This window comes from Stegostoma tigrinum, chromosome 18 (assembly GCF_030684315.1).
Source record: "Stegostoma tigrinum isolate sSteTig4 chromosome 18, sSteTig4.hap1, whole genome shotgun sequence".
NCBI classification, from domain to species: Eukaryota; Metazoa; Chordata; class Chondrichthyes; order Orectolobiformes; family Stegostomatidae; genus Stegostoma; species Stegostoma tigrinum.
In genome coordinates, this window is record NC_081371.1 from 21891826 (window position 1) to 21916440 (window position 24615).

A 24615-nucleotide genomic window follows, 5' to 3' on the forward strand; every position below is an offset into this window, starting at 1 on the left:
CAATTGATTCAAATCGCACCTGGGTGAATCACCTGACTTTAAAGCCGAAAATACAGGAAATACTCAGCAGGTTTGAAATGGCTGTGGAGGGAGAATCATTTCATGTTTCAAGTCAGTGTTTTTTCATGGTCACAACTACACACAAACTGCTTGACCTATCAAGTATTTCAGGTGTTTTCCATTATAATTTCAGATTTTCAACATCCTACCAGAACAAGTGCAGGCTCAATGGGCTGAATGGCAACCTTCTGCACTGTAACAATTCTCTGATTCTGTGTTTTGTGTTTGTAAACTGCAGGCTCATAAGTAATGTGTGCCATGCACATCGTCTTCTGTGGCCATTCGGTCTAGTTGATAATTTAATTGTTTTGTATCAACCATTGATATCCTTATCCCGCCTCAAATTTCTTCCTGTTCTCAAGATGTTGATTCACACTGGCTTCAAGAAGTGCAGATTACTTTTAGAATATAGCATAAATTCTTTATTTTACTTTGAGCCTGGACATGACCATTTTCAGGTTGTTCACACCAAAGGGCACCACAGCCTGATCACCTCACTACCAGATCTCCACTTTCCAGCAGAGGTCAACACAGAGTGGTCAGGAACCAGAACCCTGGCTTGTATACTTTCCTCCTCAGTCACGTGATTTATAAGTTGGCAGACTCAGGCAACACTGCATCCCAAATATTAAAGAATGGAAAGATAAATGTATCTGTTATAAAGATATTGGGAAGCAGTCAGCCTTCAAGCAAAGTGTTTCACAAATAGCTCATTTGACAAATGCGTGCATATAACACAAAATGAATCATAACAGTGTGGATAGAAACTCTGATAACAGTCAAGAAAAGAAGCACAGACACGGGCATGAATTTTCCCCATATTGATTGACATAGGCATTACCAAGGAAGTTGGGAGAATTGCATGAGATTGGCAGTGAGGAGATACCTGATATTTACCAACCAAATGCTGAACAATGAGATGAGAATCTTGCTAGTGAATGATGAGAGGCCTATTTACCTACATTTACATCCATTAACATCCACTTTATTATATAATTCCCACTTTCCCAGCCACTGGATAGAAAATAAATAGCAAGAACAAGTCAGAGAAGTTACATGGTGATTCCAGTTTGACATTTGTTCCTCCAGCCCTCCATCTTGGCACCTACATCTCAAGGCAGTGATCACATGTGACCCTTGTCTGTCAGAACCTCCAGCTCCATGGGAGGAACTATGCAGGGCAGCTGCAGACTAGCAGTACTTAATCAGGAATGACTCAGCAGCACAGTGACTGAACAAGCTGGTCATGTCCGAAAGGATACAGCTGCTACACTGGGTCTGTTGCAGGTAGTTAGGGAACCAAAAAAAGGGGAAAAACAAACTTGATATCATCTCAACATTCTGCCTGCTGCAGCTACAATTGTCTATGACAGTATCAGCGAGACTGACCGCTCCCAGGACAAAGTCCTGTCTTCACAGTAATAGCATTCTAAATGGGATCGACTTCAAACATTTTTAACACCTTAAGACTGGGCACTCATTGGCCATCAGCAGTTGCTGGATCGTACTGCAACACCATCTGCAGTCTCATAGTCTTTATATCCCCCACTCTACCATTACTATGAAGGCAGGGAATCAATCTTTGTTCAATGACAGAATGCAGGAGGGCATGCCAGCAGCAGCAATGGCATGCCTAAAATGTTGGTAACTACACGCAAGACTACTTGCATGCTAAACAGTGTAAGAAGCAAATGATAGATAGAACTAAGCGCTCACACAACCAGTGGATCAGATCTAAGCTCTGCAGTCCTGTTACATCTAGTAACGAATGATGCTGGAGAATTAAACCACTCACTGGAGAAGGAGGGTCCATAAATATCCCCATTGTCAATTATGGGGGAGTGCAGCACATCAGTGCAAAGATAAGGCTAAGACATTTGCAAAAATATTTTAACCCAAGGTGCTGAACAATTCATGTTGGCTCCTCTAGAGGTCCCCAGTATCACTGATACTAGGCTTCAACCAATTTGATTCACACCACATGATATCAAGAAACAATCTCTGGATATTGCAAAGGCTATGGTCCTGACAAGAATTAAACAAGACTACTGAAGATTTGTACTCCAGAACTTACAGCACCCCTAGCAATACTGTTCCAGTACAGCTACAACACTAGTACCAACCCGACAATGTGGAAACTTGCCCAGATATGTCCCGTACACAGAACGCAGGATATATCTAACCCAGCCAATTGCCGCCAATCAGTCTACTCTTGAACATCAGCGAAGTTCTGGAAAGTGTCATCAACAGTGCTATGAACTCCTGACCTCCAACACAGACAAAAGTGCTGAATTTCAAAGATGGGGTGGGAGTGACTAACCTTGACATCAAGGTTATATTTGACCGAGTGTGACATCAAGGAGCTCTAGTAAAACTGGAATGAATAGGACTCAGGATCAGAAACTCTCTGCTGTTTGCAGTCATACCTGACACAAGGTATCTCAGTTCCAGGACATCTCTGCTTGAATTCCTAGTGTCCTGGGCCCAACAACCTTCAACTGCTTTATCAATGACCTTTCCCCAGCAACTACCTTCCCTCCATCACAAGGTCAGAAATAGAGATGTTCACTGATGATTGCAGAACATTCAGCAACATCTTGGACACATGTTTGGATGCACCAATATCTCAACAGTATCAAAGTTGAGCTGCAAACGGGGAAGGCAAAGTTGTCATAGTCCTCCCAGTCTATAGGACTGCTCTCTGAAAGAGAGGAATGTCTGGTGATAGTTTAAACTGCGGGTCACCATTTCCTCAGGTGAGGGGAAAGGTTGAGCAGGATAGCCCTTCATCATAACCTCGAGTGGTGCAGGAATTGAACCCAGACCCTTGGTGTTACTGTGTACTACAAATCAGCCATTCAGCCAACTGACCTAACTTGCCCCCAACAAGTAATATGCACCTTACCCAAGTGCCAAGCATTGGCCATCTCCATTAAGACAAAATTCAGTCATCAATCCTTGTCATTTAATCACTGTCACTGAAACTCCCCCTGTCAACATCCTGGAGATTAGAACATGGCTTTTCTGAAAATCCTGGACCAGAAATTGAACTGGACTACTTATATTAGTAACATGGCTACAAGACCAGGTCAGAGGTTAGGCATCCTGTTTTGAGCAACTCACCTTCTGAATCCCTAAAACCAGTGCAATATTTCCAAGGCACAAGTCAGGAGTGTGACAGCATACTCCCCACCTACCTGATGTTCAAGAAGCTTTACATCATCCAGAACAAAGCAAACCTCTTGATTTGCAATAATCCACAAACATTCACACTCTTCACCACTGATGCTCAGTAGAAGCAGTATGGACTTCCTACAAGAAGCACTGCAGAAATTCACCAAAGCTCCTCAAAATAGCACCTTCCAAAACCAATGACTACCATTGAGAAGTACAAGGGCAGCAAATACGTGGAACATCACCTCTTGCAAGATACCCTCCATCATCCTGAGTGGAAAATATATTCTCATTTTTCTATTGTTGCTGTGTTAAGATCCTAGAACTCCCTCTCTAATAGCTCTGTATATATACCAACTGCAAACGAATTGCTGAGGTTATTGAAAGTAGCTCACCAGCACCTTCTCAAGTACAACTATAGACATGCAATAAATGCTGGCCCAGCCAGTGATGACTACATCCATGAGGAATAGAAAGAAGACCAGGGCATGTATGGGCTTTGAAGGTGCTGGCATGGGGGTTCCAGAAGGTGTCAGAAGTGGCCAGTCAATGATAATAAGAGGTAGGCTATTTGTCCAATGAGTTTGCCTTGCCATTCAATGGGATCATGGCTTTTCTGATAATCCTCAACTCCACTTTCCTGTCTTATCTCCATAACCTTTTATTTACTTACTGATTATACATCTGTCTATCAGCCTTGAAAACACCTAAAACCCTAACCTTGACAGTCGTCCCTGACAAAGAATTCCACAGAATGATTATCCTCCTCCTCACCTGTGTCTTAAATGGTGACCTCTTACTCTGCAACTATGCCCTCTGATCTTAGACACTACCACAAGGGGAAATATTTTCTCTGCATCTACCCTAAGGTAAACTGCTAAGGATTTGATATATTTTAATATATTGCTATTTCATTCTTCTAAAGTCTAAGAGCACTGGACTAATTTATTCATCCCCTGCTCACAAGAAAATCCCCCCTGGATCCCATAAGAATCAATCTGGCAAACCTTGTCTGGATTGCCTCTCATGCCAGTATGTCTTTCCTTAGATAAAGGAACCAAAACTGATTACAGTATTCCAGGTGGGGTTTGACTTGTTCATTTTATTGGTTTTGCAAAACCTCCTGATTTTTACTTCTGCCTGTTGTGAGTGGGAGAATATGATAAGTGGGTGCCACTTGATTTGTGGTGCATAGGTAATGAAACAAATGTAAAGCTTGCTTGAGAAAATGGCGTGGTGGCTCAGTGGTTAGCACTGCAGCCTCACAGTGCCAGGGACCGGGGTTTGATTTTAGCCTCAGGCAACTGTCTGTGTGGAGTTTGCACATTCTCCCCGTGTCAGCGTGGGTCTCCTTCCACAGCCCAAAGATGTGGATTGGCCATGTTAAATTGCTCCTAGTGTTCAGGGTGTGTGGGTTATAGGGGGATGGGTCTGGGTGGAATGCTCCAAGGGGCAATGTGGACTTGTTGGGCCAAAGGGCCTGTTTCCACACTGCAGGGAATCTAATCTAAAAAAAACAGATAAGGCTCACTGAGAGAAAATCTTTATGCAGCACATCAAAACTGACATTTGTCAATTTCTGATAAAGTGGAACCCATGTTAAATGGTGAAGGGTTGAAAGTACTGTACCCCAGAGGTTAATGTTGGGTCCTAGGTGTATGCCAATCATTTGGACTTGGGTACATTTAACACAAACTTGAGATTTGTTGATTGTTTATAGTAGACAATGAGGAGAGTGTGGACATGTTACTTGGATGGGAAAATGACAGATGCAATTTAGTGTATCTGCAGCCCAGCCACCTAAACACAAAATGGATATAATATCAAATATATAATAAAGGTTTTGAAAACAATGAAGAGCTTTGGTAAAGTGAAAAGGAAACATTTTCTTTGTTGGAGAACCAGAGACATGGAATCATCAATTGAAAATTATCACTGAAAGAGAGGAGCGATTGGTAGGTCATTTTTGTTGCAAGGAGGGATGTTAGCACTTGGGAGCCGCTGCTATTCTAGAGAGTGGCTGAGGCAGATATAATTGTATTTTTAAAAAGGAAAATTGAATAGATATCTGATGCAGAAGGAGGTAGAACAAAATGGTAAGAAAGAAGAACAACAGATTATTTTTAGATTACTTGAGCAAAATGTCAGCCAGACAGAACTGGCTGAATGCTGCTGGAAACCTTTCTGATTCTCTACCTATGTCATAATGCTTGGTATCAGAAGGTGAAAAATGTACTGACTTGTTAATAAAATTAGAGTAAAGTCAAACAATTCAACACTTGAGACTACTTTTGTGAGAATATACTTATATTGACCTTAAAGAGTGAGGAATTCTTAGAGATCAACATGTGCAGCTTTGTGCAGTGTTGTTTTAGTCTGACTCAGGACTGTAGTCGATGAGTGAAATGTTGGTGTTTGACAGTATTCTCCTGCAGAGGGCACTGCAAACCAGGAAACTGCAAAAAATTCACCCACAATGCCAACATAGTAAAATAACAGAAACAGCAAGATCCTCTGAGCTCTAGTTACAGGCACTAGACAATACTAATTAACATTAAATAAAGACTGTAGAGAGGATTTATGTATAGGGCAGGGTTACCTCAGAAAAATATAAATCAATTCCATCTGCTAATTAATTTTTTTTCTCCTCGGTACAATGTGCTTCTTCTTTGCACTTCACTCTTCTTCATATTAGACAAGGTAAAAACGAACTAGCGCCTGTACCGTCTGATGCTAATTGCAGATTCTGGATCAGCAACCATGCTTTAGTATGCATACAGCTCAACGTGTATATATAACCATATGTGACACATTATATACATTCAACAACAGCAACTTATGTTTGCATAATGCCTTAAAAATAATAAAACATCCTGAGTTGCTTCCTAGGAGCACTATAAAATAAAGTATGGCACAAAGCTATACAAAGAGATATTACTTCAAGTGATCAAAGGTTTTATAAGGAGATATGTTTAAAAAGAGACAGAGAGGTTTATGGAAGGTAGTCTGGAGCACAGGGTCTAGGCAACTGAGACAAGACCACAATAATAAAATTTGAAATGTTCAAGGTGCTGGAATCAGATAAACATTGGTATCTATGAAGGCTGTGGGATTACAGAAGGAGATTACAGATAAAGGAAAGGCTGAGACTTATGAGGAATTTGTGATCAAGGATGTGACTTTAAAAATGAAAATGTTGCTTGATTTAGAGCCAATGTAAGTTAGTGAGTACAGATGTGATAGGTGAACAGTATATAGATGAGAAATATGAAAGGGCTAAGACATAATATTGATGGACACCGGAATTAATGATGAGAGCAGCAAGAGAAGCCATTGCAAACGATATGCCATCCATGATTAGAAAGATACAAATGGAACCAGATGAGACCAGTCCTATGGAGTTGGAAGACTACAGAAGACTATTGCAGATGAATATTTAAAGGAGATGGAGGGACAACACCAGAAGAACTATTAATAATATCAGCCGGAAAGGGGACCTGGAGGAAAAATTAGATGGTCAGCAGTTTAGTGGGAATAGAGTTAAAGAAGTAAGAGGTTGGTTCATGAATACTATGAGCTTAGAGAGGGCCTGAGGAGAGATCAAAATTAGAAAGCGATGTGAGTTCAGAATTAGAAGCATTTTAAACCAGATAGGATCTGAACCACCGTTCACTTGTTAATGGTGATGTTTAATGTAAGTCAGTGGTTTTGGATAAAGTGCATATTCATGACACTCGTAATCAAAAACTAAAGCCGTGCACCCACATCACAGAGATATGTTATGGATCAGTCTTAAATTCAGAAGATTAATTCTGAACTACTTGCAACATCCTTCATTGTTTTGCTGAGCACACCTGATAATTTTTAACTGTTGCTTTGAAAGAAACTCTTTTCACTGCGTTGAGTAATGACCATATCCTGAGTTCCCCTGGAGGTCTTTTCTTGAAATTAACAAAAATTTCTAAAAGTAGTTTCTATTCTGCACTCATGATTTTCTGTTTTCATGCCAGGTACTTCAGTGCAAAATACTCCTCCCAATCCCAAAAGGGTGTTCCATCTTTAAAGCTAACACTTCAGCCTAGATCTTCGTCCTCAAGATGGGAAGAGCAAGTTGGGCTATTTCCCAACATTGCAATTCCTCCATCTGCCCAGGCTATTTTTACAACAACTAGGTGGGATCGGCCAGAGTGAGGTTTCTGCCTTCAGAATCAGACTGAAGACATGGGCAAAAGCAAGTGGCTGTTGAGATGGGCAGGTTAGCCCACTGCTGTTTATTGGAACATTGGCCTTGTTAATAAGTATTAGGCACCTTGTTGCACATCCCTGACTTCCATACACCTCCATACTCCCTTCATTAGCTTGGTCAGGCATTTATAATGCGAGTCTATAGGGCAACTCTGTCAACAAAATCGCTAGGGCTTAACGCATGAAATGTTTGGAGAAGCTGGAGTAAAAGGCTATCAGTTCTAATGGTTCTAGAGGCTGAACAGATGACAGGACTACTAATTTTAAAAAAAGAGGGAAAAATTGATTGTTCAAAATCTAGATCTCAAAATTCCTGAAATGTAGAAGGGCTGCTTCTAAACAAAGCCCTTTCATTTATCACTATATGAAAAGCGTAATTAACTTACCATGTGCTATTACATTGTGCCATGTGAAGTTGCTAACACCTTTGAACTTACTTATTCCAGACTCCACTTCTGCCATGGTTTAGAATTCCCTTGAAGTATTGTGAATCACTTCTTCCAACCAATGGACCCTACTCCATGAAAGAAAGGGGGGAACCAGAATTCACATCCTCACAATAGAACAGTGAAGGATGAGATTGATTGATTTGCGCTTGTTACTCACACCCTTATCAGAAAGCCATTAAATACCACAAAGCAGGCCTGGGGGTCATGAATCCAAGAACTAGGTGCTGCCTGCCATTGTAAATGCCTCCTGTCTCCATCTTCATTGCTAAAGATGTTTACCTTACTATCTCCAGAGCAACCATCATCTGCTTCATTGGCATAGAAAGGATTACTTTTTTCAACTTCCTGTATAGGAGTTCCATCCCGCAATCAATACAAAATGAATGCTTCCAATTATTATGCTCTCTTCTCATATCCATTTTCCTTACTATAGGAAATTAAAACGTCAATTATTATTCTTCATACCATGGTATTTCGCTGATACCTAGTTGTTCTGTGGTGACGTCCTGGTCATCTTGCTACCCATCCTACAGCTCTTTTTACATGAACTCCTAACTGCAAGGGAGGATGAACTAACCCATATTTCCAGTGCATGAAGCTGAGATTGAACTATATTTCAATGTCTTCAAATATTGATTCCAGAAGGGGTTATGGTGTGCTATGAAATGTCAGAGCAATCGGAATAACCTGACTCAGTTTGCCTTCTAGAGGTAACAAGGTGTGGAGCTGGATGAACACAGCAGGCCAAGCAGCATCTTAGGAGCAGGAAAGCTGATGTTTCGGGCCTAGACTCTAGAAAAGGTCTAGGCCCGAAACATCAGCTTTCCTGCTCCTAAGATGCTGCTTGGCCTCCTGTGTTCATCCAGCTCCACACCTTGTTATCGCGGATTCTCCAGCATCTGCAGTTCCCATTATCTCAGTTTGCCCACTGGCTGGCGTAAAGGTAATGTAGAAATGTTGTTATTGGGTATGGGTGAGGGAGAGAGAGAGAGAGAGAGAAGGAGAAAGAAAGAGAGTCTATTGCAACCTTACTTGGTATCTCTGCTTTGTTTTATAATTTGATGGTGAAAAGATATTTTTAATACTAACATAGAAATCTATCTAGTCTCGTGCCTATTTGGCCTAACTGATCACTAAATCCAATGATGCAATTGTCACTGTAGTTGCTCTATCAAAGGATCCTGCATGTTCAATCCCCATTTGTTGATTGCTGGCTTTCTCTTTACTAGCTGCTACTTCTTGGAAGCTTCTGGAGAGCTTCATGAATGACCTCAATAATCTATCATGCTGAAATAGCATATTTTTGTTATCAGCAGTCAACAGTACAAAATAGGCAATGTCAATGGCTTCTGACAGATTTGCTGGTCGTCTTTCACTTGCTCCTGATTTGGTTCACCTATGTTCTATGACTCAAGATTCGTGCTGCGCTTCTGCAAGCTACCTAATGCTCCTGAAATGACTGTATTTGAAGTGATGAATGGCTAAGGTGAACACAGTGACAGAATACTAAAAACTCTGCTATTTCCCCACGTAACCCAGTTTCAGGAGGGAATGGCTCTGGCTCTGTGAGAATATCCTTCAAAAATTGAAAAGGACACACTGACAAGAAAAAGCCTTAGAGTTTGATACTAGTGTGACATTGCTTTTTTGCTTCAGGAGAAATAATGTGAAACCATTTTGATATGATGTGCAGGAGGGAGTAATGGAATAATAAACGTTTTGTGCATATCCCTTTCCCTCAAATTTTATTACGTTTGGACAGAGATATCCAGAATCTCAAAGGGTCATAATCCATGATGGAAGGGTATTTTCCTTCCGTTGCTAAGTGCTGTGTTGTGGTGATCTACTTCCATTTGTAAAAGAGAAAAGCGGTGAGGTTGAGACATGGAGAGAAGTGGCATTAACAGAAAAATATAATTATGTAGAAGAGATATTGAAGCATTGAGAGTTTTTGAGGTGGGCGTGTTTATGCTAGAAAAGAAACAGCCACAAATAGTGAGCATGGGAAATGCAATTGCTACAGTGATTCAGTGGTGGGCTCCCCTTCTGAGATTAGGTTTCAGCAAATTGCAAATACAGTATTATCCTGCATTGATTCTGAAGTATGTTAACTTTGACCTGGACTCACTCAAAGCTGGAACTGGAAATAAAAAGGGTAAAAACGTACTTTTCTAAGGACCTTTCAAAGGCAATTAGTTAAGCAAAGCTTTGAACTATATAAACACAGCATAACAGTAAACTACATAAACTGTAGTGAAACGTGGGACAAATCTGTTGTATAGGATGTAATAATATGGAATGAAGTGATTAAGGTAACAATTTACATCACAAAATATTAAACATAATACAATTTGTTTGAGAATGAACTGCAGAAACCAGACCACTAATCACTCAAATCAATATCTTGGTAGAGATGCTGGGTTGAATTTTAAACAATAAGTTATGTTTTAGTCAGGTTGTGGTCCATGATAACAGTCTCAAGAAACTGTTTCCAGATTCAAAGCTGCCTCCAACTCATCCATTTCTCACTTTAACTCAGGTTGGCAGGTAGATGGGTGATTAATCCAATTCTAAAAGGCAGATTGGGACTTTTACCTATGATAAGAAGGTTAAGAGCCTCGCAGGTTTTTAACATTACTTGTGGTTTCCACTGAGTTTCCTGTTGCACTCTTACTGAGATAAGGCACTCGTAGGATTCGTATGGTAAGAGGTTTCACACTGACTTCGTGAATTTGGATGTCCATCTTAGGATCCTCTACGGTTAGGTCTAGTCCCTTCTTAATGATATTATCCTCAAGGCGTCTGATCGCATTGCAGGCCCTTTGAGCTTTTCCAACTAAATCAATCCTCTGAGCATCCCTGTCCCAAAATTCCTCACTAGACACCCCAGCCATTCATGTAAGGATTGGCTGCGCGTAAGATTGATTTGCTGTTCATCCTTCCATCTAATCCGTCTCCCTTCCTTCTTCCTCTAATCATCTCTCCTTTGTCCACTGAATGGTTTTCCTCTTCGCACTCCCTTCTAATAAATCCCACCACTCCAGTAAACCAAGCCTGATGCCTCACAGTACATATCCCTGTCCCTCTCTGATTGTGTGCCTACCTGCTGCTGTGGTGGTCACTGATTTGGGTGTACCTGACTGGAAACCTAAATTGTCTTTGGAGTTGACTGTCTGATGGGGAACTGGTCAGTGGTTGCAAGTGATGGCAAGGACAGCAAAGCTCTACATTATGTGAACAGGCCACTAAAAATTCTGCCTGATTTAGCGTTACAGCAGATTGATTGATAAATGTTACTTTCAAAGATTGGGACTGGATAAATGGAGTGTCCTATTACAGTCGTCTGTTCCTATTATTCTTCTTCCTGCTCCATTAATGATCTATTCCAGTTCCAAATGGATATAAAGACATGAAATAATTTCCTTACTTCTGACAGTCTCCACATTCAACAAATCCATTTGCTTCTTTGATCGTGTCATCATGCACAAAAGCTGGATATTCCGTGTTGCAGGGCTGAAAGGCCTCCACTTTCCGGTGCTTATGACCTGCAACAATTAAATTAGCATAAACATGGGTGTTCAGGGTGAAATTCATACCAAATTGGTTTTTTCGATAAAGGGATTAACAATTTGGGCCTCCAGATTTCTGAGATTGCTTGGTGTTGGTGGTGGGAGCAACAGAATGGGGGAGGATGCAAACACATACAGATCGGGTGGTGGCAGTCTTGCTACGTGTGAAAACGGAATGTGGGATGAGTTAGAAATGGTTGGGATGGAGTCAAAGATGAAAAGAATGGGAGAAGTTGGAGATCATGGAGTCTGTAAGGGGGTAAAGCTTACTGAACTTGGATGAAACATTCCTTCTGTGCATGTCCTACAAGCATTTCTGTCAATGCACTTGCCTCATGAACCTTCTCTTTCCTGTCTCCTTTTACCTGCCAGATTTGCCAAGCCCAGCCCCCATAGGTTTTAAACTAAATTCCCGTTAAGTTGGCCAACCTGGCACCAAAGGATGAATTAGTTGTCTTTCCGCCAAGCCACTCTTAAGAAAACAGGAAGTTCACGTGGTTGGAGGTGAGTCAAGGTCAGGTTTAGATATTTCTTTCTTTACACCTGTCCCCAACCCACCTGCTTGCTAACTGAAACTCCCCCTTCAATGTCACCAATTAGTCAAGTATTAGCATTTTAAAAGATAGTGTCAATTAGTAAGCGTTGATAAGCATTGGTTAATATAACCTCGTGAGGAAGTACTGTAAAACTTATTAAGACTCAATTGTTATAGAAATTCCACATTCATGTAATTAATTAGAATCTGATGAATTTCTAATGGAAGCAGTTTGATTTTATTCTAACAAAATAGAGATGAAGATGACCTCATAGATGTTGAATATACAGTTACTTACCAAAATGGAAGACAGTTTTGGCTGAACAGATCGCATCACATTTTAGCAAAGGATGATAGCAGTTCACATGATGATCACAGTCACAGATGGATGATAAAGTATAGGGTAATGATTCATGAGGAAAATATGTATGAGAGAAACAGAGACAAGAAGCGATTAGGGTCCAAAGATAAACAGACTGACAGCCAGAGGCCCAAGGGAGGATTCTGTGTTTGAGGGCATCAGGAAGACATACACAGGAACTTTTGTTCATATAGAATATAATTGAAATGATCTTATTCATATGCTTATACAGCTATTAATACATTTTAGATCACTTTATTTCTTTCTTCAGTTTATTTCAAATAAATATTCAAAATAACTAAGATTGAATGTCAACATTCTTACTGCTGTTTTACCTTGGGTTCAAATTGCCTGCCTGGGTCTGGGAGGGTCAAGTTTGCAAATAACAAACTATTTCAATACTTTCAACATTCACCTCAGTCTCTTGGCTGATTCAACAGGATTATGTCTTGTCCTTCTAAACACCAGAGAATGTGCACCTATTTTGCTTAATCTTCCTCTGGGGACAATCCATTACCCCAGAAATTGACCAAAGCTTTACTGAATAGCTTTGAGAAGACTTTTTAAATTAATCCTCAGCATGTGGGCATTATTGACCATTTATGGCCCATCCTGAACTGGCCTTGAGAAGATCATGGTAAATAGTCTTCTTAAACCGTTGCAGTTCATGTGATATATGATCAGCATGAACATGTGCTGTTAGGGAGGGACTTATAGCATTTTGACCTAGGGATACTGAAAGAATGCTGATATATTTCCAAGTCAGGATGCTGAGCAGCGCTGGGGGGAAACTTGCAGGTGCTTGTGTGCCCATGTATCTGCTCCTCTTGTCCTTCCAGATGGTTAGAGATTGCTGGTTTATAAGATTTTGCCTAAGGAGCCTCGGTCAATTGTTGCAGTACACCTTGTAGGTGCGTTTCAGCTTTGTGGGCCCATCTTTGCAAATTTGAGAGGAGGCTTTGATAATCTTTGGCTTAGCAAGTGTGGGCCACCTCTATGTAGTTTATTGGTTTAGTGCTTTGCTGGGGACACAAACAAAGCCTATATCATTCTGTCAGTGTTAAATTATCTGGGCCTTAATTAAAGCTATTGGCTGCCAAATATTTGGAATGTTGACGGGCAATTTGTCCCTGGAAAAGTCACCCGAGGTTGGGGATAGCTGTGGGAATATTCCTGATGTAGTTTCCTGCTGCTTACCGAGCACTCCCTCTTTGCTCCAAACCTGTCCTTATTGTGAAGGGAAAATTTAGTCCTCCTCAAAGCTTACTTTCCCACCAAGTAAATTGGGATATAGTGTTCTTGATTCCTTCAACTTAGTTAATAATGTTGACGATTCAGCACAGCTTCTTGTGCCACCCCTGTCATAAAATGACCTACTTAATCCTGCTCTCTTTTTTGTCCTTTAACCAATTCTTTATCCATGTTGAAGCATTACCCACAAGCCCATGAGTTCTTGCCTAACAACCTTTCATAGCACTCAAAGGACAGCCTTTTGAAACTTTAAATGTATTATATCTACTGGTACCCTTTATATCACTTCCTGGTTATATCGACAATAAAATTTCATTTAATCATGTTGATTCTATCTAATTTTCAAAATGTCTTGTTGTAGCCTTTTAAAAATGGATTACAGAATTTTCTTTATTCCTTCTTTGATAACAGGGTAAATTTGCTAATTTCCAATCCATTGGGATTATTCTTGAGATAATTTCAGTAGAATACATCCAGTATGTCCAATATTTGTGGGACTGTCGCTTTCAGAATGTTAGGAGGTAGATCATTAGGTCCAAGTTAATTATTTGATCTAATATGATTTACGTAAAGTCTCACTCTCACTAGACTCTTGGCTCCACACTACTTCTGGCATGCTTTTTGTGTCATTTACTGTGGAGACAGGTATAAATATTTGTTAAAGTCTTTTTCCATTTCCTTATTCCTCAGTATATTCTTTGCTGCATTAGCCTCAAAGGAGCCTATATTTCAAGATAATCTCAAACATATGAAAATTCTTTGACTTACCATTCACTAAACCTTCCCTATTCCACAGATCACAGAGGTTGAATTCAATGAAAAATCTGCAACATTCAAAGATACATTATTGTTCCTGAAAAGATGCCTTACAAGATAAATTCTTCAGATATGCTAGAAGAATGCAGAGACAATAGATGGTTAATTCAGTTAGTGTGTAATGCTGATTTGATTCTACTGGTGCCAAACTGAATGCTTCAGCTAACATCCTCTCTTAATCTTATATAGTTGAATATGCATTCAGGAGCAGGAAGAAAATCCTACCAGTGCTATTGAGGAGTTTGTCATGTTCTTAGAGTATCTGGAGGTTTTCAGAGCTATTTAAATCTGTTAAAGTTTTCAGAGAGAGTTGTAATGGGTTTGGTTTTGATTTTAAAAGATTTTTCCCAATCATTAGATGTCATAATTTCATTCATTCTTGGCTTATAACATGACAGAACATGCAGAGATGGCATAGAAGGCCTTCTTGAAGACAGGAGGAGGAAGAGAAAGCCCTCAGTAGAGAGCAATTCAGGTACCTCATTCTTGGAGAGGCTTGCAAGGCCTCTTAAAAAGATACTAAACAAAATAGGCCATTGGTTGCAGGTAACACTTCCTGCCATAACAAGGTCAGGGACAATGTCAGTGGTCAAGACTTTTTCATGCTGGCTCCTTCCAGACTGGGAATGGCAGCAACTCACTGTCTTGGAGCTTTTCATCCACTGTTTGAAAAGGGAGATCACTAGCTGCCTTTGGTAAGACGAGGGAAATACATTCCCAACAGTGCTGAGTGCATTCAATTCACACATCACTTTGTGGATGTTATGTCTAAATTCAAAGATGTAGCATGACCAAAAAGTGTCCAAATGGCATGTGCTCATACTGAGCACATCTTGCAAGACAATGTCTGGCATGCTTGCAGCAGTCAGAATCTCTTTATTCTGAACGGGTACACTGTAATATTTAGCATCTGAGTCGTCACAAGAATTTGGATGGTTACAACTGAGCAACGAAGGCTATTGGCTACTATCTGTCTCATCACATTCGTGAACAGTCAGTTGCAGTTGGGCAGTGTGTTTACAGCAAAAGCCAGGCTGCAACAGAAAAAGGAACAACACAATAGAGCACACGGGTAACACGGGTCCACTGTCTGCGGCCATCTGGTGGAATCATTTGAAATATGATCTGAATTGTGGTGGTCCACTGCATGTTGTACAACCTCAATATCTTAAGGGCACTGGTCTTATTACGCTGAGGATGGAGAAGGAAAGTTGACATAAATGCTACCACAAAGCAAACACTCCAAACCAACAATATTTCTAAACCATTCAATATTCTGTACAAAATTCGAGTGATTATCCTGATGATTTTCCTTAGTCCTTCCTTCTGTCTGCTTTAAATCTTCTCGTGCTCTACAGCGGTGCTATCCCAAGAGCTGTAGCACAACTAACAGTTGGGGAGAAAGGAGCTGGCGTTGCAGGATGGCTTCATGAAATTCTGGTTCAAGCTGGCCTGACTTACCAATAGAACGCACTGCGATGGGCGGGCTGGTCAACAGGCAGGAGCACTGACAGAGTGGCACCAGTAGGAGGGGCACCAATCTTGTGCCCTATAATGCTACAGGCAGTCTCCTTGATGGATGTGTCAATAATCTTTGTAATATGTTGGAAGACATATTGATGGACTGCTACAAACCTCTGAATACCTGCAGCATTACAAAGATTACAGAGATTCCGGTCCAGGGAAGCAGCAACAGCATCATGGAACACAAACTAGCTTTCCTTTCTCAGGATGAGAGTAGATTGAAGTTACATACTGACAAACGGTTTTACCAGATAAACACCTGGGTTTAGATCCACAGTCATATTTTGACTGGATATCTTCTTTCAAGAGAAGGACATCATAATTAAAAGTTCAATATCTCAAAAAATAATGCAAGGTTATAATCTATTGATATGATACACTATGTCTAGGTCGTTGAGACTCCACTTTGGCAATTGTCATACTGGATATAGGGTCCCAATTCATTCGCAATGCCTATCTGGTTGTCCTTGGATAGATGTCACTTTTCCTCTGCCCACTTCTTGCACTGATACTTCCAGTGTTGAAGAACCTTGGGTATAGTTCTTTGTCACATTGTGCCATTCTTGTATTTTCCTTGGGTTAAATTAATTTTTACAACGATTTCTAGCACATTCTCCTGACAAAATGCATCTCCTTTTCAGAGACATATACTAACATGATTTTATGCTGGCTTCTCAAAACTTTGCACCCTACACAGGCATGCAGCCATTGAATTAAATGTTAGATGCACATTATGTAAACAAGCAGGCAGTAGGCATTTTGTATGCTGTCTGTGTCAGAAGGAATGATGGTGAGTCTATCCCCACATCATATTTAGGTCCTCATGAATTTTATTTCTTAAACCAGCTAACTGATATTTTTCTGAGATCTATGGAAATTAGTGGCTTGTGATACCTTGGTAACTGGAAAGGATTCTATCTCAGTTATCAAATTACACCACAATGCACAACAACAACAATGCATCTGTTCAAAACACTGTTAGTTTCATTTTCAGTCACTATTTCAAACCCTAACAAAAACTGATTTGGCATCAATAAAAGCTATTTCAACATGGTACCGGAATATGCAGGATTCACCAATATTTCAGCAGATGATTTCTAGACAACAAAAGCAGATATTTTGTAGCAGACAACATTCAGTCAAATCAGAACAACACACACCAGTTTGCTTGTCTAAAGATTTACCATCTACAAAGCTCACAGATATTCAAACCTGAGTTTACAGATTACATCTAAAATGTTGACTGCTAGATTGAAATATGAAAAATTATCGATATTTCCTGTTGCCAAAAAAGAAGATATGTTTGATTTTAACATCAGTGTTGTGCTCCTGGATTTTAACTCTGGTGGTATTTGCAAATCTTAGATGATATTTGGCAGGCACTGAAACCTGCTATTGGGACTGACAAGGTTGGCCCAGGGAGTAAATTCAAAGCGCATTGTTGAAGTGTTGTGTATGCTGAAGGGGGCAGCTGCGCCCCGAGAAAACCTAAAGAGAAAAGCATGAATCTGGTTGAACATTTTTAGTAGCTGTATTATGAATGTTCAATTTCATAAGCAGCAAGGAAATATTCTGGAGTGCTTCTAAAAATGTATTTATGCCAAGTGTTGTTTTGCAGATGGCAGTGCCAAGAAGAAAGGGGTTGGAAAGCACAGCAAGTGACTCAGGTTGGGCATCCTACTTTCATGATGTGCCATTGACCAGTGATCAGAGGAAGGGAGGTTAAAAGATTACTTCCCTATTACGGAACTGAACTGCTTTAGTGATGATCTACATATATACAGATATTTCATGAATAAGGTATATTTTTGAAATTAAAAAAGTCAGTATCATTGAGAAAAGGGGTTGAGGTGAGGATCCTGTGATGGACAGTCAACATCTCGGAGAGGGGAACAGAGGAGGGGTGAGGACCCTGGGACAGGCAGTCAGCATCTGAGAGGAGAGGGCAACAGTTCAGCCACACCACAGGGATACAGGCAGCCTCCAGTGACAAGACTGCAGATGAGTGGCCATAGGCTCGATAGGTAATTCTATAAACACTCAAAATGGGTTTTAAGATTGCCACTAGTAACATGCGTATTGTTAAATCTACTACATGATGAGTTTCCATGCTGGCTTATCTTGCCAAAGTCAAAGTAGACCTCCCGTTTCTAAAACTGGGAATGGTTGCACTATGGGCCCACTTTGCGATAGGGGATAATGATTGCCATTCTTCCAGCCTGGGTATTCTGCTGTGAGGAGGCAACTTCACTATCTGCGAGTTAAGGAAGTGGTAAGTGGGTACCTCCTTGTAGCAGACATTATGTACAGGAATGCTCCCCTGAGACTAATTAATGTGTATGCCCTGGTGGTAAACAGCGAGTAGCTGGCCATCCTCCCTATGCCGCTGGCTACGTCCAGGCCAGCCATTCTAGCCGCAGGCTTCAACTGCCTCATTGATGCAGGTGGATAATCCGGAGGGGCTGACAGCAAATTAGATGCCACATCCGGATTTCTGATGGAAATGGTTAAAGTCGCCAAACTGCATGACGTTTTCAGCACCCTGCAGACAGAGTGCAGCATGGATACAGCCAGACAGGTCTAGCCACTCAAGGATAGATATCCTGTCTGAGTCCTGCATGTTGTCAGTCAGATCCACTGATGTCAAGTCAGTGTTTTTCTGACCACTGCCTCCTGCTGGCTGACTGTCAGCTGCAGGTATGTCGAAGCTGAACCTGAAACTGTTGATCCAGAAAACACTGAAGAACCCAATAGGGATTACAAAGGTTGGAGGACTGTGAAACCCCTCTTTGCTTCTCCAGCAGATTAGTAGGAAATCATGGGGAACATCAAGAGGTTGTTTATCCTCAAAGGTGTTCAGAAGTTGTGTGTGTGTGAGACCATGCAGGACCTACTCCTGCTGCAGACGATAAGGGTTGATGTCAGAGATGACCTCCAGCAGGTGAAGAGCCAGCAAGCCTCACTCTCTGCCTCGGAGGCCTCCAAGATAATCTTCCAGTCTAGGGTCCACACCATGGTTGAGATGTACACATGTTTCTTCTTCCAGAAGGTACACAGGAAGAGCTCTGATCAACAGCTGAGGGAAGAATGTGTCTTGGCAACATCATCTTATTTGAATATTTGAGGATCAGGAAATTTTTTTTACGTCTGACTGTGTGACATGAAGCTTGCAGGCAGTACATCCTGCCAATCATTCCTGACCTCTATCATGGAGGTCTTAGATGACAGCACATGAAAGAGGCTGGACCAGCCTTTATCTCTGGATGACCAGATCAAGACCCTTGAGTCCTTTGAAATGAATAAAACTCATGGAAGTGATGGCTTACTGGCTATGTTGTATTCAGCTTTGTGGGACGTGATTGGCCAAGACCTGCTGGAGGTGTCCAACAAAATGCTTTTGGCTGGTATCATGTGTGAATCCATAAGAAAAAGTATCATCATCCTCATCCACAAGCAGAAGAGGGGGAAGGGAGGAAATTGGAAATTGGATACCAATTTCACTGCTGAATTCAGATTACAAAATCCTGTCTCAGGTCATTGCCAGCCAGGTCAGGTCTGCTCAGGGATCAGTGATTCAACCCGATCAAACCGGTGCTGTATTGCCAGGAGAAATAAGTGTTTTTTTTTCTATCTGTGGTAGAAAGGTCTCCTTGTGAGCAACATGAGGCCCTTCAAGAGGTAATTGCATTAATCAGGCACTGACAAAGTACAGACGAAAGATGTCTATAATCCTCAAATTCTAAATGTGAAGTACATCCAATGACAACTGTGTGGCAAACAAATCCTGGTCATAAGCAATCTTGATCATGTCATTGGTCATTACAGATTGATTACAGACATCTCAGTGAAGCAGAAGTAATCATGTATGACCTCAGGACCTAATAACAATGGCTGCTGTTCTGAATGTTGTAGAGGTTTATTGGGGGACTTGAGAGAGCATCTCAGTGAGTGGGGTCTGTTGCAATGTCTGGGAGACATTTTTGTGAAGTTCAGCACCAGACTGACAAATTATACCAACTTCTTCAACAAATACAGTGCCAACCTAAAGGCCATTGATAAGGTATGAGTCTGTTTGAGGTGCTTGATCTTCCATGATCACATTAAGATTGCATTCTGGTCTCCCTACCATGGAAAAGCTGTTGTGATACCTGGAAGGGCTCAGAAAAGATTTACAATCATGTTGCCGAGTCTAGAAGGCTTGAGCTAGAGGGAGAGGCTGAGTAGGCTGGAGCTATTTTCCCTGGAGAGTCAGAGACTGAAGGGTGACCTTATACAAGTTTACTAAATCATGAAGGGCATGGTTAGGGTTAGTAGATAAGGTCTTTTCCATGGAATAGGTGAATCAAAACTAGAGAGCTCAGGTTTAAGGTGAGAGGCGAAAACTATAAAAGGGCCTGAGGGGCAACTTATTCATGCAGAGGATGGTGAATGTATGGAATGAGCTGCCAGAAGAAGCTGTTGAGGCTGGTACAAGCCATCATGCTCTTTTCTTAGTTACACTTTGTTTTGACTGCATCAGTTCTGAATTTCTATATATTCCCACCTAATTCTTTCATCTCCCTGAGCAATTGGCTACAGCTGAGCAATCCCAACAATCATGATGTGCAGTCCTCGTGTTGTGGCAGTTACTGTTACTGACCGCACTTAGTGCAGTATTCCCTGCCTCCAATGCATTATTGTCTCCCGTTCTTATATCATAAAATGTGAGGCTGGATGAACACAGCAGGCCAAGCAGCATCTCAGGAGCACAAAAGCTGACGTTTCGGGCCTAGACCCTTCATCAGAGAGGGGGATGGGGAGAGGGAGCTGGAATAAATAGGGAGAGAGGGGGAGGCGGACCGAAGATGGAGAGTAAAGAAGATAGGTGGAGAGAGTATAGGTGGGGAGGTAGGGGGGGGATAGACTGCAGCTTAAAGCCCTTGCCATGCTGGAAATGCGATCCATTTGAAACCAGCACTGAGTTCAAAAGGACACCTTTGCTCGGTTCGCAATAAACAACTGCACCTCCCAGTCGCAAACCATTTCCACTCCCCCTCCCATTCTTTAGATGGCATGTCCATCATGGGCCTCCTGCAGTGCCACAATGATGCCACCCGAAGGTTGCAGGAACAGCAACTCATATTCCCCCTGGGAACCCTGCAGCCTAATGGTATCAATGTGGACTTCACCAGTTTCAAAATCTCCCCTTCCCCAACTGCATCCATAAACCAGACCAGTTCGTCCCCTCCCCCCACTGCACCACACAACCAGCCCAGCTCTTCCCCCCCACCCACTGCATCCCAAAACCAGTCCAACCTGTCTCTGCCTCCCTAACCGGTTCTTCCTCTCACCCATCCCTTCCTCCCACCCCAAGCCGCACCCCCATCTACCTACTAACCTCATCCCACCTCCTTGACCTGTCCGTCTTCCCTGGACTGACCTATCCCCTCCCTACCTCCCCACCTATACTCTCTCCACCTATCTTCTTTACTCTCCATCTTCGATCCGCCTCCCCCTCTCTCCCTATTCATTCCAGTTCCCTCTCCCCATCCCCCTCTCTGATGAAGGGTCTAGGCCCGAAACGTCAGCTTTTGTGCTCCTGAGATGCTGCTTGGCCTGCTGTGTTCATCCAGCCTCACATTTTATTATCTTGGAATTCTCCAGCATCTGCAGTTCCCATTATCTCCTGTTCTTATATGTTGAATTGCATCCCTTCATGATTGTTATTTCTTTTGTATTCCAGTGTGCTTCCTCCAGTCCCCACAAAAGATTTGCCCATCTTCTGAATCACAGGATGCCTTCTCATAAAGCCCAATGACTTTCAGTGAGTTCACTGTGGCCCATTCCTCCAACCAATATGCAAGGACTGCTTCCATTTAGTGAGTCACCAGACCCCTAACTGATACCTGGGCAGCTTCCAGATTGATTTACCACAAATTCCCAATCTGGTTGGACTGGATCTGCAGGACTGACCATGGCCCACATTCTGGGCTGCCGGGATATGAAACCCTTGACCCTGACAGCTGAAGCAGCTGACTGATTGAGTCTAAGCTCCTGGGTGAGATAAGATGAGATGATGCCTTTGACCTACAATGGTGACACACCTGACTGATGACAGTTCCATTTGACTTGATTGAAGATTGTGTCCTTGGACTTTGAGTCATGGCCATTAAGCTGAATCGTATTCAGTGTGCTGCATAGGGTTCTGGCACATGATGTGGGTGTAACATTGATGTAATACAATGCTATGCAGCAAAATGTCCACACACTTGGGCGGCACAGTGGTTCAATGGTCAGTACTGGTGCCTCAAGGCGCCACTGACCCAGGTTTGATTCCACTCTCAGGCGACTGTCTGTGTGGAGTTTGCACATTCTCCCTGTGTCTGCATGGATTTCTTCCAGGTGTTCCAGATTCCTCCCACACTCCAAAGACATGCCAGTTAGGTCGATTAGCCATGTTAAATTGCCAATAGTGTCCAGGGATGTGTGGGGTATGTGGATTAGTTGTCGGATATGTATGGTTACAAGGATAGGGTAGGGCCGTGGGTCAGGGTGGGATGCTCTTCAGAGAGTCAGTGTAGACTCATTAGCCCTGATGGTCTGCTTCCACACTATAGGGATTCTATGATTTTATGACTTACTGTTGCTGCTGATAATCGTGACTTGTATGCTGGCTTTATGTCTATGCTGGAAGGCAAGGTAAGGCAGAATTACTCTAAGCCTGTAAGTTCTGAATGAGGTTGAAAAGTGCAAAAAATGCAGGGCTGTGAGCATCCAAATAGGTGCAAAGTGAGTGAGTACCCATAAAGTAAGCGAAGAGTCCAGAGGCTCACTCTGGTCCAATCCATGAGATGGCTGCCTGCCCCTGGCCAGATGTCACCTGGCAGCAGCATTGCAATGAAACATGTCAGTAAACTCCTAATTTCAGTTTTTAAGTGAAGAACTGATCTTCAACTTAGTCTAAACTGTACCATGATGAGTCGATGATGCCAGCGTGCATCCATTGCCTAGCTCCATAGACAGGGTGTGCAGGTGGTCACTACCTGTGTCTCCGAGGTGTTGGGGCATATAAGTAAGGCAAAAATAGTTAATGATGAATATTAATTAATACAAGTAGGCATCTGACTCCTCACTGGCAAGATTCTCATCTCATCATTCATGGCCTGGGAAGCAAATTGGACTTTTTATCCCCCTCAAGGTCATTTTTCTGTTTGCACTTTATTGTCCCAACTGACATCATTTCCACGGTGCTCAGGGGCTGGGATAATTCAGCCCAACATTTCTCTCTATCTTTTAGCAGTCTGATTATTGGTACTACAATAAAAAGATAACCATTCAAAAACAGACGAGGACATTCAATCTGGTCCACAGTTGAGCCATTTTGAGAGTACCTGACTCCAACACATTTATTATCGTTTTAAACAGAAAATAACTTAAATGACTGCTTACTCAAAGAATTCACAGGGAAGATGCAAACAGCATGGCATTTCTTAACCAGAACCCCAAACTCCAAGCTACAAAATCAAATGCAAATGCTGTGAGCATCCAGGTAGGCTCAAAGTGAGTGAATGTTGAACAGCAAGCAAATGACATGGAAATAGAACCTGGTTCAGTCTATAAGTTGGATGCATGTCCTGAGCCCAGAGTGTCCTGCTGTAGCATTACAATGATGGTTGTCATCATGCCTTGAGGTGCAACACTGAAGTCCTCTAACTGAGTCAAAGATATGCCATGAGGAGTCTTAGAAGCTGCACATGTTAGATGCCAATTTTGTGGATGTGAGATGCGTTAGTGCTTTTGGAGTGTTCTCTGTGATGTTGCTACCCAATGTCCTTTGGAGCTGGTGGTGTACCCTCTTTAACTTCCATGTTGAGAATTCTTGAAATCTAGTTTACTCGTGGTGGATGGTATGATAGGAAGCTCCGTATTAATGGGGTGAGGTTTGCTGTTAATAAGGTCATTGATAAGGAGGGAAAGAAAGGAGAAAAGTTTCTGAGGACAGATAGGTGGCACGGGTGACATGTCGTTGTAAATACATTATCACAAATGTTCTCTTTTCACCATCATCTGTGTGTACAAGTCTCTGTAATTACAACACTATAGATATGGAGCCCACCCATCCTTAGCATAACTTGATTCTCCATAGATGAAGGTGTGAAGTGTGAGCAGCTCCTGCACCATATGCAGGCAATGGGTAAATTGCATGTGACTGCTAATTGAACAACTAAGCACTATCTTTCCTGATAAGAAAAATTGCTACGGTGTCACAAGTATTGGTGGAATGAATTTGTTATGTGCATGCTATGATCACGAGTGATTGGGGCATAGATTTGGACAGCTCACAGTAGGCTCATACCCAAGATTCACAATGCAGGTAGTGCTTTCAGGTTGTAATGAAGTGTCACTGGATTCGAAACGTTAACCATGCTTTCTTCCCATGGATATTGCCAGGCCTGTTCAGTTTCACCAATTTCTATTTTTGTTTCAGATCTCCAGCATTTGTAGCTCTTTATTTTCTTTTAGTGCTTGCGGGTGTTTAGCTTCAGTGTATGAATGTTTGTGTTATGCTGTTGCCCTTTGACGGTCTTACATTGCTCAAAAGGGGAGGTCCTCTCCCTTAAAGAACAAAGAATTTACCCTGTTCTGTCTGGG

The 24615-nt window shown here is 41.8% G+C and overlaps 1 protein-coding gene across 9 annotated transcripts in view; it reads right to left on the reverse strand.

Moving 5' to 3' along the window:
• LOC125460896 (voltage-dependent calcium channel subunit alpha-2/delta-4-like) overlaps positions 1-24615 on the reverse strand; it is a 403518-nt gene that overhangs the window by 42356 nt on the left and 336547 nt on the right. For 8 of the 9 annotated variants that reach the window (XM_059652381.1, XM_059652382.1, XM_059652384.1 and 5 more), the window contains 3 exons: positions 14413-14468; positions 12331-12351; positions 11356-11473 (listed from right to left, as the gene is read on the reverse strand). In XM_059652381.1, the coding sequence (XP_059508364.1) occupies positions 11356-11473; positions 12331-12351; positions 14413-14468 (195 nt within the window). The remainder of the gene's footprint in view (positions 1-11355; positions 11474-12330; positions 12352-14412; positions 14469-24615) is intronic. The other variant, XM_059652383.1, reaches the window with a different exon arrangement.